At 59.7% G+C, this 14558-nt stretch overlaps 1 protein-coding gene across 5 annotated transcripts in view; it reads left to right on the forward strand.

The window, feature by feature from the left end:
• The window catches only part of UBE3C (ubiquitin protein ligase E3C), a 71701-nt gene extending 58353 nt beyond the window's left edge, over positions 1-13348 (forward strand). For 3 of the 5 annotated variants that reach the window (XM_060196864.1, XM_060196866.1, XM_060196865.1), the window contains one exon: positions 12911-13348. In XM_060196864.1, the coding sequence (XP_060052847.1) occupies positions 12911-13081 (171 nt within the window). In that variant the 3' untranslated portion in view covers positions 13082-13348. The remainder of the gene's footprint in view (positions 1-12910) is intronic. The other 2 variants (XR_009551266.1, XM_060196867.1) reach the window with 2 other exon arrangements.
• The last annotated feature ends 1210 nt before the right edge of the window (positions 13349-14558 follow it).

Consider the following 14558-nt stretch of genomic DNA (forward strand, 5'->3'; position numbering starts at 1 on the left):
CTCAGCACTGGGGATTCAGTCAGGGAAGGGAGAGTCCCTCAGCACTGGGGATTCAGTCAGGGAAGGGAGAGACCCTCAGCACTGGGGATTCAGTCAGGGAAGGGAGAGTCAGTCAGCACTGGGGATTCAGTCAGGGAAGGGAGAGTCCGTCAGCACTGGGGATTCAGTCAGGGATGGGAGAGACCCTCAGCACTGGGGATTCAGTCAGGGAAGGGAGAGTCCATCAGCACTGGGGGTTCAGTCAGGGAAGGGAGAGACCCTCAGCACTGGGGGTTCAGTCAGGGAAGGGAGAGACCCTCAGCACTGGGGGTTCAGTCAGGGAAGGGAGAGACCCTCAGCACTGGGGGTTCAGTCAGGGAAGGGAGAGACCCTCAGCACTGGGGATTCAGTCAGGGAAGGGAGAGACCCTCAGCACTGGAGATTCATTCGGGGAAGGGAGAGACCCTCAGCACTGGGGATTCAGTCAGGGAAGGGAGAGACCCTCAGCACTGGGGATTCAGTCAGGGAAGGGAGAGACCCTCAGCACTGGAGATTCAGTCAGGGAAGGGAGAGTCCATCAGCACTGGGGATTCAGTCAGGGAAGGGAGAGACCCTCAGCACTGGGGGTTCAGTCAGGGAAGGGAGAGACCCTCAGCACTGGGGGTTCAGTCAGGGAAGGGAGAGTCAGTCAGCACTGGGGATTCAGACAGGGAAGGGAGAGACCCTCAGCACTGTAGATTCATTCAGGGGAAGGGAGAGACCCTCAGCACTGGGGGATTCATTCAGGGAAGGGAGAGACCCTCAGCACTGGGGGTTCAGTCAGGGAAGGGAGAGTCAGTCAGCACTGGGGATTCAGTCAGGGAAGGGAGAGACCCTCAGCACTGGGGGTTCAGTCAGGGAAGGGAGAGACCCTCAGCACTGGGGATTCAGTCAGGGAAGGGAGAGACCCTCAGCACTGGGGATTCAGTCAGGGAAGGGAGAGACCCTCAGCACTGGGGATTCAGTCAGGGAAGGGAGAGTCAGTCAGCACTGGGGATTCAGTCAGGGAAGGGAGAGTCCGTCAGCACTGGGGATTCAGTCAGGGAAGGGAGAGACCCTCAGCACTGGGGATTCAGTCAGGGAAGGGAGAGTCCATCAGCACTGGGGGTTCAGTCAGGGAAGGGAGAGACCCTCAGCACTGGGGGTTCAGTCAGGGAAGGGAGAGACCCTCAGCACTGGGGATTCATTCAGGGAAGGGAGAGACCCTCAGCACTGGGGGTTCAGTCAGGGAAGGGAGAGTCAGTCAGCACTGGGGATTCAGTCAGGGAAGGGAGAGACCCTCAGCACTGGAGATTCATTCAGGGGAAGGGAGAGACCCTCAGCACTGGGGGATTCATTCAGGGAAGGGAGAGACCCTCAGCACTGGGGGTTCAGTCAGGGAAGGGAGAGTCAGTCAGCACTGGGGATTCAGTCAGGGAAGGGAGAGACCCTCAGCACTGGGGGTTCAGTCAGGGAAGGGAGAGTCCGTCAGCACTGGGGATTCAGTCAGGGAAGGGAGAGACCCTCAGCACTGGGGATTCAGTCAGGGAAGGGAGAGACCCTCAGCACTGGGGATTCAGTCAGGGAAGGGAGAGACCCTCAGCACTGGGGATTCAGTCAGGGAAAGGAGAGACTCTCAGCACTGGGGATTCAGTCAGGGAAAGGAGAGACTCTCAGCACTGGGGATTCAGTCAGGGAAGGGAGAGTCCGTCAGCACTGGAGATTCATTCGGGGAAGGGAGAGACCCTCAGCACTGGGGATTCAGTCAGGGAAGGGATAGACCCTCAGCACTGGGGATTCAGTCAGGGAAGGGAGAGTCAGTCAGCACTGGGGATTCAGTCAGGGAAGGGAGAGACCCTCAGCACTGGGGGTTCAGTCAGGGAAGGGAGAGACCCTCAGCACTGGGGATTCAGTCAGGGAAGGGAGAGACCCTCAGCACTGGAGATTCATTCGGGGAAGGGAGAGACCCTCAGCACTGGGGATTCAGTCAGGGAAGGGAGAGACCCTCAGCACTGGGGATTCAGTCAGGGAAGGGAGAGACCCTCAGCACTGGAGATTCAGTCAGGGAAGGGAGAGTCCATCAGCACTGGGGATTCAGTCAGGGAAGGGAGAGACCCTCAGCACTGGGGGTTCAGTCAGGGAAGGGAGAGACCCTCAGCACTGGGGGTTCAGTCAGGGAAGGGAGAGTCAGTCAGCACTGGGGATTCAGTCAGGGAAGGGAGAGACCCTCAGCACTGGAGATTCATTCAGGGGAAGGGAGAGACCCTCAGCACTGGGGGATTCATTCAGGGAAGGGAGAGACCCTCAGCACTGGGGGTTCAGTCAGGGAAGGGAGAGTCCGTCAGCACTGGGGATTCAGTCAGGGAAGGGAGAGACCCTCAGCACTGGGGATTCAGTCAGGGAAGGGAGAGACCCTCAGCACTGGGGATTCAGTCAGGGAAAGGAGAGACTCTCAGCACTGGGGATTCAGTCAGGGAAAGGAGAGACTCTCAGCACTGGGGATTCAGTCAGGGAAGGGAGAGTCAGTCAGCACTGGGGATTCAGTCATGGAAGGGAGAGACCCTCAGCACTGGGGATTCAGTCAGGGAAGGGAGAGTCAGTCAGCACTGGGGATTCAGTCAGGGAAGGGAGAGACCCTCAGCACTGGGGATTCAGTCAGGGAAGGGAGAGTCAGTCAGCACTGGGGATTCAGTCAGGGAAGGGAGAGACCCTCAGCACTGGGGATTCAGTCAGGGAAGGGAGAGACCCTCAGCACTGGGGGTTCAGTCAGGGAAGGGAGAGACCCTCAGCACTGGGGATTCAGTCAGGGAAGGGAGAGTCAGTCAGCACTGGGGATTCAGTCAGGGAAGGGAGAGACCCTCAGCACTGGGGGTTCAGTCAGGGAAGGGAGAGACCCTCAGCACTGGGGATTCAGTCAGGGAAGGGAGAGACCCTCAGCACTGGGGATTCAGTCAGGGAAGGGAGAGTCAGTCAGCACTGGGGATTCAGTCAGGGAAGGGAGAGACCCTCAGCACTGGGGATTCAGTCAGGGAAGGGAGAGACTTTCAGCACTGGGGATTCAGTCGGGGAAGGGAGAGTCAGTCAGCACTGGGGATTCAGTCAGGGAAGGGAGAGACCCTCAGCACTGGGGATTCAGTCAGGGAAGGGAGAGACCCTCAGCACTGGGGATTCAGTCAGGGAAGGGAGAGACCCTCAGCACTGGGGATTCAGTCAGGGAAGGGATAGACCCTCAGCACTGGGGATTCAGTCAGGGAAGGGAGAGTCAGTCAGCACTGGGGATTCAGTCAGGGAAGGGAGAGACCCTCAGCACTGGGGGTTCAGTCAGGGAAGGGAGAGACCCTCAGCACTGGGGATTCAGTCAGGGAAGGGAGAGACCCTCAGCACTGGAGATTCATTCGGGGAAGGGAGAGACCCTCAGCACTGGGGATTCAGTCAGGGAAGGGAGAGACCCTCAGCACTGGGGATTCAGTCAGGGAAGGGAGAGACCCTCAGCACTGGAGATTCAGTCAGGGAAGGGAGAGTCCATCAGCACTGGGGATTCAGTCAGGGAAGGGAGAGACCCTCAGCACTGGGGGTTCAGTCAGGGAAGGGAGAGACCCTCAGCACTGGGGGTTCAGTCAGGGAAGGGAGAGTCAGTCAGCACTGGGGATTCAGTCAGGGAAGGGAGAGACCCTCAGCACTGGAGATTCATTCAGGGGAAGGGAGAGACCCTCAGCACTGGGGGATTCATTCAGGGAAGGGAGAGACCCTCAGCACTGGGGGTTCAGTCAGGGAAGGGAGAGTCCGTCAGCACTGGGGATTCAGTCAGGGAAGGGAGAGACCCTCAGCACTGGGGATTCAGTCAGGGAAGGGAGAGACCCTCAGCACTGGGGATTCAGTCAGGGAAAGGAGAGACTCTCAGCACTGGGGATTCAGTCAGGGAAAGGAGAGACTCTCAGCACTGGGGATTCAGTCAGGGAAGGGAGAGTCAGTCAGCACTGGGGATTCAGTCAGGGAAGGGAGAGACCCTCAGCACTGGGGATTCAGTCAGGGAAGGGAGAGTCAGTCAGCACTGGGGATTCAGTCAGGGAAGGGAGAGACCCTCAGCACTGGGGATTCAGTCAGGGAAGGGAGAGTCAGTCAGCACTGGGGATTCAGTCAGGGAAGGGAGAGACCCTCAGCACTGGGGATTCAGTCAGGGAAGGGAGAGACCCTCAGCACTGGGGGTTCAGTCAGGGAAGGGAGAGACCCTCAGCACTGGGGATTCAGTCAGGGAAGGGAGAGTCAGTCAGCACTGGGGATTCAGTCAGGGAAGGGAGAGACCCTCAGCACTGGGGGTTCAGTCAGGGAAGGGAGAGACCCTCAGCACTGGGGATTCAGTCAGGGAAGGGAGAGACCCTCAGCACTGGGGATTCAGTCAGGGAAGGGAGAGTCAGTCAGCACTGGGGATTCAGTCAGGGAAGGGAGAGACCCTCAGCACTGGGGATTCAGTCAGGGAAGGGAGAGACTTTCAGCACTGGGGATTCAGTCGGGGAAGGGAGAGTCAGTCAGCACTGGGGATTCAGTCAGGGAAGGGAGAGACCCTCAGCACTGGGGATTCAGTCAGGGAAGGGAGAGACCCTCAGCACTGGGGATTCAGTCAGGGAAGGGAGAGACCCTCAGCACTGGGGATTCAGTCAGGGAAGGGAGAGACCCTCAGCACTGGGGATTCAGTCAGGGAAGGGAGAGACCCTCAGCACTGGGGATTCAGTCAGGGAAGGGAGAGACCCTCAGCACTGGGGATTCAGTCAGGGAAGGGAGAGACCCTCAGCACTGGAGATTCATTCGGGGAAGGGAGAGACCCTCAGCACTGGGGATTCAGTCAGGGAAGGGAGAGACCCTCAGCACTGGGGATTCAGTCAGGGAAGGGAGAGACCCTCAGCACTGGAGATTCAGTCAGGGAAGGGAGAGTCCATCAGCACTGGGGATTCAGTCAGGGAAGGGAGAGACCCTCAGCACTGGGGGTTCAGTCAGGGAAGGGAGAGACCCTCAGCACTGGGGGTTCAGTCAGGGAAGGGAGAGTCAGTCAGCACTGGGGATTCAGTCAGGGAAGGGAGAGACCCTCAGCACTGGAGATTCATTCAGGGGAAGGGAGAGACCCTCAGCACTGGGGGATTCATTCAGGGAAGGGAGAGACCCTCAGCACTGGGGGTTCAGTCAGGGAAGGGAGAGTCCGTCAGCACTGGGGATTCAGTCAGGGAAGGGAGAGACCCTCAGCACTGGGGATTCAGTCAGGGAAGGGAGAGACCCTCAGCACTGGGGATTCAGTCAGGGAAAGGAGAGACTCTCAGCACTGGGGATTCAGTCAGGGAAAGGAGAGACTCTCAGCACTGGGGATTCAGTCAGGGAAGGGAGAGTCAGTCAGCACTGGGGATTCAGTCATGGAAGGGAGAGACCCTCAGCACTGGGGATTCAGTCAGGGAAGGGAGAGTCAGTCAGCACTGGGGATTCAGTCAGGGAAGGGAGAGACCCTCAGCACTGGGGATTCAGTCAGGGAAGGGAGAGTCAGTCAGCACTGGGGATTCAGTCAGGGAAGGGAGAGACCCTCAGCACTGGGGATTCAGTCAGGGAAGGGAGAGACCCTCAGCACTGGGGGTTCAGTCAGGGAAGGGAGAGACCCTCAGCACTGGGGATTCAGTCAGGGAAGGGAGAGTCAGTCAGCACTGGGGATTCAGTCAGGGAAGGGAGAGACCCTCAGCACTGGGGGTTCAGTCAGGGAAGGGAGAGACCCTCAGCACTGGGGATTCAGTCAGGGAAGGGAGAGACCCTCAGCACTGGGGATTCAGTCAGGGAAGGGAGAGTCAGTCAGCACTGGGGATTCAGTCAGGGAAGGGAGAGACCCTCAGCACTGGGGATTCAGTCAGGGAAGGGAGAGACTTTCAGCACTGGGGATTCAGTCGGGGAAGGGAGAGTCAGTCAGCACTGGGGATTCAGTCAGGGAAGGGAGAGACCCTCAGCACTGGGGATTCAGTCAGGGAAGGGAGAGACCCTCAGCACTGGGGATTCAGTCAGGGAAGGGAGAGACCCTCAGCACTGGGGATTCAGTCAGGGAAGGGATAGACCCTCAGCACTGGGGATTCAGTCAGGGAAGGGAGAGTCAGTCAGCACTGGGGATTCAGTCAGGGAAGGGAGAGACCCTCAGCACTGGGGGTTCAGTCAGGGAAGGGAGAGACCCTCAGCACTGGGGATTCAGTCAGGGAAGGGAGAGACCCTCAGCACTGGAGATTCATTCGGGGAAGGGAGAGACCCTCAGCACTGGGGATTCAGTCAGGGAAGGGAGAGACCCTCAGCACTGGGGATTCAGTCAGGGAAGGGAGAGACCCTCAGCACTGGAGATTCAGTCAGGGAAGGGAGAGTCCATCAGCACTGGGGATTCAGTCAGGGAAGGGAGAGACCCTCAGCACTGGGGGTTCAGTCAGGGAAGGGAGAGACCCTCAGCACTGGGGGTTCAGTCAGGGAAGGGAGAGTCAGTCAGCACTGGGGATTCAGTCAGGGAAGGGAGAGACCCTCAGCACTGGAGATTCATTCAGGGGAAGGGAGAGACCCTCAGCACTGGGGGATTCATTCAGGGAAGGGAGAGACCCTCAGCACTGGGGGTTCAGTCAGGGAAGGGAGAGTCCGTCAGCACTGGGGATTCAGTCAGGGAAGGGAGAGACCCTCAGCACTGGGGATTCAGTCAGGGAAGGGAGAGACCCTCAGCACTGGGGATTCAGTCAGGGAAAGGAGAGACTCTCAGCACTGGGGATTCAGTCAGGGAAAGGAGAGACTCTCAGCACTGGGGATTCAGTCAGGGAAGGGAGAGTCAGTCAGCACTGGGGATTCAGTCAGGGAAGGGAGAGACCCTCAGCACTGGGGATTCAGTCAGGGAAGGGAGAGTCAGTCAGCACTGGGGATTCAGTCAGGGAAGGGAGAGACCCTCAGCACTGGGGATTCAGTCAGGGAAGGGAGAGTCAGTCAGCACTGGGGATTCAGTCAGGGAAGGGAGAGACCCTCAGCACTGGGGATTCAGTCAGGGAAGGGAGAGACCCTCAGCACTGGGGGTTCAGTCAGGGAAGGGAGAGACCCTCAGCACTGGGGATTCAGTCAGGGAAGGGAGAGTCAGTCAGCACTGGGGATTCAGTCAGGGAAGGGAGAGACCCTCAGCACTGGGGGTTCAGTCAGGGAAGGGAGAGACCCTCAGCACTGGGGATTCAGTCAGGGAAGGGAGAGACCCTCAGCACTGGGGATTCAGTCAGGGAAGGGAGAGTCAGTCAGCACTGGGGATTCAGTCAGGGAAGGGAGAGACCCTCAGCACTGGGGATTCAGTCAGGGAAGGGAGAGACTTTCAGCACTGGGGATTCAGTCGGGGAAGGGAGAGTCAGTCAGCACTGGGGATTCAGTCAGGGAAGGGAGAGACCCTCAGCACTGGGGATTCAGTCAGGGAAGGGAGAGACCCTCAGCACTGGGGATTCAGTCAGGGAAGGGAGAGACCCTCAGCACTGGGGATTCAGTCAGGGAAGGGATAGACCCTCAGCACTGGGGATTCAGTCAGGGAAGGGAGAGTCAGTCAGCACTGGGGATTCAGTCAGGGAAGGGAGAGACCCTCAGCACTGGGGGTTCAGTCAGGGAAGGGAGAGACCCTCAGCACTGGGGATTCAGTCAGGGAAGGGAGAGACCCTCAGCACTGGAGATTCATTCGGGGAAGGGAGAGACCCTCAGCACTGGGGATTCAGTCAGGGAAGGGAGAGACCCTCAGCACTGGGGATTCAGTCAGGGAAGGGAGAGACCCTCAGCACTGGAGATTCAGTCAGGGAAGGGAGAGTCCATCAGCACTGGGGATTCAGTCAGGGAAGGGAGAGACCCTCAGCACTGGGGGTTCAGTCAGGGAAGGGAGAGACCCTCAGCACTGGGGGTTCAGTCAGGGAAGGGAGAGTCAGTCAGCACTGGGGATTCAGTCAGGGAAGGGAGAGACCCTCAGCACTGGAGATTCATTCAGGGGAAGGGAGAGACCCTCAGCACTGGGGGATTCATTCAGGGAAGGGAGAGACCCTCAGCACTGGGGGTTCAGTCAGGGAAGGGAGAGTCCGTCAGCACTGGGGATTCAGTCAGGGAAGGGAGAGACCCTCAGCACTGGGGATTCAGTCAGGGAAGGGAGAGACCCTCAGCACTGGGGATTCAGTCAGGGAAAGGAGAGACTCTCAGCACTGGGGATTCAGTCAGGGAAAGGAGAGACTCTCAGCACTGGGGATTCAGTCAGGGAAGGGAGAGTCAGTCAGCACTGGGGATTCAGTCAGGGAAGGGAGAGACCCTCAGCACTGGGGATTCAGTCAGGGAAGGGAGAGTCAGTCAGCACTGGGGATTCAGTCAGGGAAGGGAGAGACCCTCAGCACTGGGGATTCAGTCAGGGAAGGGAGAGTCAGTCAGCACTGGGGATTCAGTCAGGGAAGGGAGAGACCCTCAGCACTGGGGATTCAGTCAGGGAAGGGAGAGACCCTCAGCACTGGGGGTTCAGTCAGGGAAGGGAGAGACCCTCAGCACTGGGGATTCAGTCAGGGAAGGGAGAGTCAGTCAGCACTGGGGATTCAGTCAGGGAAGGGAGAGACCCTCAGCACTGGGGGTTCAGTCAGGGAAGGGAGAGACCCTCAGCACTGGGGATTCAGTCAGGGAAGGGAGAGACCCTCAGCACTGGGGATTCAGTCAGGGAAGGGAGAGTCAGTCAGCACTGGGGATTCAGTCAGGGAAGGGAGAGACCCTCAGCACTGGGGATTCAGTCAGGGAAGGGAGAGACTTTCAGCACTGGGGATTCAGTCGGGGAAGGGAGAGTCAGTCAGCACTGGGGATTCAGTCAGGGAAGGGAGAGACCCTCAGCACTGGGGATTCAGTCAGGGAAGGGAGAGACCCTCAGCACTGGGGATTCAGTCAGGGAAGGGAGAGACCCTCAGCACTGGGGATTCAGTCAGGGAAGGGAGAGACCCTCAGCACTGGGGATTCAGTCAGGGAAGGGAGAGACCCTCAGCACTGGGGATTCAGTCAGGGAAGGGAGAGACCCTCAGCACTGGGGATTCAGTCAGGGAAGGGAGAGACCCTCAGCACTGGAGATTCATTCGGGGAAGGGAGAGACCCTCAGCACTGGGGATTCAGTCAGGGAAGGGAGAGACCCTCAGCACTGGGGATTCAGTCAGGGAAGGGAGAGACCCTCAGCACTGGAGATTCAGTCAGGGAAGGGAGAGTCCATCAGCACTGGGGATTCAGTCAGGGAAGGGAGAGACCCTCAGCACTGGGGGTTCAGTCAGGGAAGGGAGAGACCCTCAGCACTGGGGGTTCAGTCAGGGAAGGGAGAGTCAGTCAGCACTGGGGATTCAGTCAGGGAAGGGAGAGACCCTCAGCACTGGAGATTCATTCAGGGGAAGGGAGAGACCCTCAGCACTGGGGGATTCATTCAGGGAAGGGAGAGACCCTCAGCACTGGGGGTTCAGTCAGGGAAGGGAGAGTCCGTCAGCACTGGGGATTCAGTCAGGGAAGGGAGAGACCCTCAGCACTGGGGATTCAGTCAGGGAAGGGAGAGACCCTCAGCACTGGGGATTCAGTCAGGGAAAGGAGAGACTCTCAGCACTGGGGATTCAGTCAGGGAAAGGAGAGACTCTCAGCACTGGGGATTCAGTCAGGGAAGGGAGAGTCAGTCAGCACTGGGGATTCAGTCATGGAAGGGAGAGACCCTCAGCACTGGGGATTCAGTCAGGGAAGGGAGAGTCAGTCAGCACTGGGGATTCAGTCAGGGAAGGGAGAGACCCTCAGCACTGGGGATTCAGTCAGGGAAGGGAGAGTCAGTCAGCACTGGGGATTCAGTCAGGGAAGGGAGAGACCCTCAGCACTGGGGATTCAGTCAGGGAAGGGAGAGACCCTCAGCACTGGGGGTTCAGTCAGGGAAGGGAGAGACCCTCAGCACTGGGGATTCAGTCAGGGAAGGGAGAGTCAGTCAGCACTGGGGATTCAGTCAGGGAAGGGAGAGACCCTCAGCACTGGGGGTTCAGTCAGGGAAGGGAGAGACCCTCAGCACTGGGGATTCAGTCAGGGAAGGGAGAGACCCTCAGCACTGGGGATTCAGTCAGGGAAGGGAGAGTCAGTCAGCACTGGGGATTCAGTCAGGGAAGGGAGAGACCCTCAGCACTGGGGATTCAGTCAGGGAAGGGAGAGACTTTCAGCACTGGGGATTCAGTCGGGGAAGGGAGAGTCAGTCAGCACTGGGGATTCAGTCAGGGAAGGGAGAGACCCTCAGCACTGGGGATTCAGTCAGGGAAGGGAGAGACCCTCAGCACTGGGGATTCAGTCAGGGAAGGGAGAGACCCTCAGCACTGGGGATTCAGTCAGGGAAGGGATAGACCCTCAGCACTGGGGATTCAGTCAGGGAAGGGAGAGACCCTCAGCACTGGGGGTTCAGTCAGGGAAGGGAGAGACCCTCAGCACTGGGGATTCAGTCAGGGAAGGGAGAGTCAGTCAGCACTGGGGATTCAGTCAGGGAAGGGAGAGACCCTCAGCACTGGGGGTTCAGTCAGGGAAGGGAGAGACCCTCAGCACTGGGGATTCAGTCAGGGAAGGGAGAGACCCTCAGCACTGGGGATTCAGTCAGGGAAGGGAGAGTCAGTCAGCACTGGGGATTCAGTCAGGGAAGGGAGAGACCCTCAGCACTGGGGATTCAGTCAGGGAAGGGAGAGACTTTCAGCACTGGGGATTCAGTCGGGGAAGGGAGAGTCAGTCAGCACTGGGGATTCAGTCAGGGAAGGGAGAGACCCTCAGCACTGGGGATTCAGTCAGGGAAGGGAGAGACCCTCAGCACTGGGGATTCAGTCAGGGAAGGGAGAGACCCTCAGCACTGGGGATTCAGTCAGGGAAGGGATAGACCCTCAGCACTGGGGATTCAGTCAGGGAAGGGAGAGTCAGTCAGCACTGGGGATTCAGTCAGGGAAGGGAGAGACCCTCAGCACTGGGGGTTCAGTCAGGGAAGGGAGAGACCCTCAGCACTGGGGATTCAGTCAGGGAAGGGAGAGACCCTCAGCACTGGAGATTCATTCGGGGAAGGGAGAGACCCTCAGCACTGGGGATTCAGTCAGGGAAGGGAGAGACCCTCAGCACTGGGGATTCAGTCAGGGAAGGGAGAGACCCTCAGCACTGGAGATTCAGTCAGGGAAGGGAGAGTCCATCAGCACTGGGGATTCAGTCAGGGAAGGGAGAGACCCTCAGCACTGGGGGTTCAGTCAGGGAAGGGAGAGACCCTCAGCACTGGGGGTTCAGTCAGGGAAGGGAGAGTCAGTCAGCACTGGGGATTCAGTCAGGGAAGGGAGAGACCCTCAGCACTGGAGATTCATTCAGGGGAAGGGAGAGACCCTCAGCACTGGGGGATTCATTCAGGGAAGGGAGAGACCCTCAGCACTGGGGGTTCAGTCAGGGAAGGGAGAGTCCGTCAGCACTGGGGATTCAGTCAGGGAAGGGAGAGACCCTCAGCACTGGGGATTCAGTCAGGGAAGGGAGAGACCCTCAGCACTGGGGATTCAGTCAGGGAAAGGAGAGACTCTCAGCACTGGGGATTCAGTCAGGGAAAGGAGAGACTCTCAGCACTGGGGATTCAGTCAGGGAAGGGAGAGTCAGTCAGCACTGGGGATTCAGTCAGGGAAGGGAGAGACCCTCAGCACTGGGGATTCAGTCAGGGAAGGGAGAGTCAGTCAGCACTGGGGATTCAGTCAGGGAAGGGAGAGACCCTCAGCACTGGGGATTCAGTCAGGGAAGGGAGAGTCAGTCAGCACTGGGGATTCAGTCAGGGAAGGGAGAGACCCTCAGCACTGGGGATTCAGTCAGGGAAGGGAGAGACCCTCAGCACTGGGGGTTCAGTCAGGGAAGGGAGAGACCCTCAGCACTGGGGATTCAGTCAGGGAAGGGAGAGTCAGTCAGCACTGGGGATTCAGTCAGGGAAGGGAGAGACCCTCAGCACTGGGGGTTCAGTCAGGGAAGGGAGAGACCCTCAGCACTGGGGATTCAGTCAGGGAAGGGAGAGACCCTCAGCACTGGGGATTCAGTCAGGGAAGGGAGAGTCAGTCAGCACTGGGGATTCAGTCAGGGAAGGGAGAGACCCTCAGCACTGGGGATTCAGTCAGGGAAGGGAGAGACTTTCAGCACTGGGGATTCAGTCGGGGAAGGGAGAGTCAGTCAGCACTGGGGATTCAGTCAGGGAAGGGAGAGACCCTCAGCACTGGGGATTCAGTCAGGGAAGGGAGAGACCCTCAGCACTGGGGATTCAGTCAGGGAAGGGAGAGACCCTCAGCACTGGGGATTCAGTCAGGGAAGGGAGAGACCCTCAGCACTGGGGATTCAGTCAGGGAAGGGAGAGACCCTCAGCACTGGGGATTCAGTCAGGGAAGGGAGAGTCTGTCAGCACTGGGGATTCAGTCAGGGAAGGGAGAGTCCCTCAGCACTGGGGATTCAGTCAGGGAAGGGAGAGACCCTCAGCACTGGGGATTCAGTCAGGGAAAGGAGAGACTCTCAGCACTGGGGATTCAGTCAGGGAAAGGAGAGACTCTCAGCACTGGGGATTCAGTCAGGGAAGGGAGAGACCCTCAGCACTGGGGATTCAGTCAGGGAAGGGAGAGACCCTCAGCACTGGGGATTCAGTCAGGGAAGGGAGAGTCCGTCAGCACTGGGGATTCAGTCAGGGAAGGGAGAGACTTTCAGCACTGGAGACCCACCACCACTGGAGACCCAGCGCTGACGCTGCCTCTGCTTTGCAGGGAGGGGACAGGCAGACAGAATCTCCTCAGGGTTCGTCTCCTCTGGGCCTCCTGGCCCCACAGGAGCTCAATGGGTGGGACCCCGCGTCACAAACCGGTGGCTGCCTCGGGCCCACCCTCGTGCCACGTCTGTCTTGCAGGAGCTGTACCCCGCCTTCTGCATCCACAACGGGGGCTCGGACCTGGAGCGGCTGCCCACGGCCAGCACGTGCATGAACCTGCTGAAGCTGCCTGAGTTCCCCGAGGACGGCCTGCTGCGCAGCAAGCTGCTGTACGCTATCGAGTGCGCCGCGGGCTTCGAGCTCAGCTGAGCCCCGCACCCGGGGACCTGGGGGCACACCTGGCCTCCACGAGGGGGCGACCCGGGACTTCCATGGCCGCCCTGCCCCACCCCTGCCCCGCCGGGAATACACGCCTGTCGGCCTCCGTGCCTCCTGGATGTCGCCTGTGGGGTGGGCGCTCCTTGCCTGGAACCAAAGCGGCAGCGGGCGGCCCCGGGCTGGCCTCCCCCTGCCCTGGTGCTGCTGGGAGGGAGCCCCCGCCGTGGGTGGTGGCGGTGGTGGCGGCGGTGGCGGTGGTGGCGGAGGGTGGGCGGGCGGGGACTGCGTTGGCACTTTATCCGCTGGACCCGGGTGGGCTTGCGGGCGGTGGGGCCTGGAGCCTGCACCCGCCCTGCCGGTGCCCCGGCCTCCTGCTGCCCGCTGTGGCTCCGGCCCACTGACCGGAAGTAGCAATACTCCCCCACGTGCGGGCTGGAGGACACTTTTAAGACAATGACCGTTATCAGAACAAAGTGTATAATTTCTTAATTTGAACAATAAATTAAGTGTTTAAATGCTGTTTCAGTCTCGGTGCTCAGAAGCAAGGCCTCTGGAACCAGGGACGGGACAGCACGCGCGTGCTCACTAGACGTTTCCCGACACTGGCCCCCAGTCCTCTCTGGCCCCAGCCACGTGTCGGTCGCATGCCGTCACCCAGGCCGGCGGGTGCCCCTCACAGCTGCGACTGGCGTCCTCCCTCTGTGCGGGCACAGAGGCTCCTGGGATGGAGCGGGCGGGCTCTCTGCCCCTGCCCCATCTGGTCTCAGGGTATCTCTCTCTCTCTCTCTCTCTCTCTCTGTCTCTCCCCCCACTGGGCTCTCCTGCCCAACCTGCACGTGAGCTGGGGCCCTCCCCACAGCCCTGTGGTGGTGTCCTGGGTCCCGTGGGCTGTGAGCGCCGTGCTGCCCAGCTCAGGAAGGAGACGGGTGCCCCCAGACACCCACAGAAAGTTCTGGGGGCTGGGAGGGGGTCACTGCTGCAGCCTCTGAGTCACCGCACGGCCGCTGCTTTCTGCCGCCTGGCCCTTGAGGTCCCTGCACCCCCCCTCCCGGGGCCCTGTGCAGGGGAGCTGAGCTGGGTACTGAGTACAGCACTCCACCAGCAAGGCACAGTACTCAGCCGTCTCCAGGGGCCTTGGGAGCAGAGACCCTCGAGCCCAGCGCAGTGGGAGACAGACAGATGGCCAGAGATGGCCAGATGCAAGCCTGGGACCCCTCTGGGCCCCTCAGGCACAAGAGGCCGGGTGGGGACCTGGGGACCGCACCCATTTCCCGGGCCCATGCTGCCCCTGCCCCCCTTCACGCGCCCATTCCTGGAGGCTGGGTCCTGCTGGGGGAGCCTGAACCAGGCTGGGCTGCATGCAGATGCCTGCCCTGCCCCAGTGGACGCTGAGTCCAGCCCTTCGTCCCTTGTCCCTGCAGGGGGTCCCGGGCGGGGGCGATGGACCTAGCAGACAGACGGACGTATA

The sequence above is a fragment of the Erinaceus europaeus genome, chromosome 8, assembly GCF_950295315.1.
Source record: "Erinaceus europaeus chromosome 8, mEriEur2.1, whole genome shotgun sequence".
In the NCBI taxonomy this organism is placed as follows: domain Eukaryota; kingdom Metazoa; phylum Chordata; class Mammalia; order Eulipotyphla; family Erinaceidae; genus Erinaceus; species Erinaceus europaeus.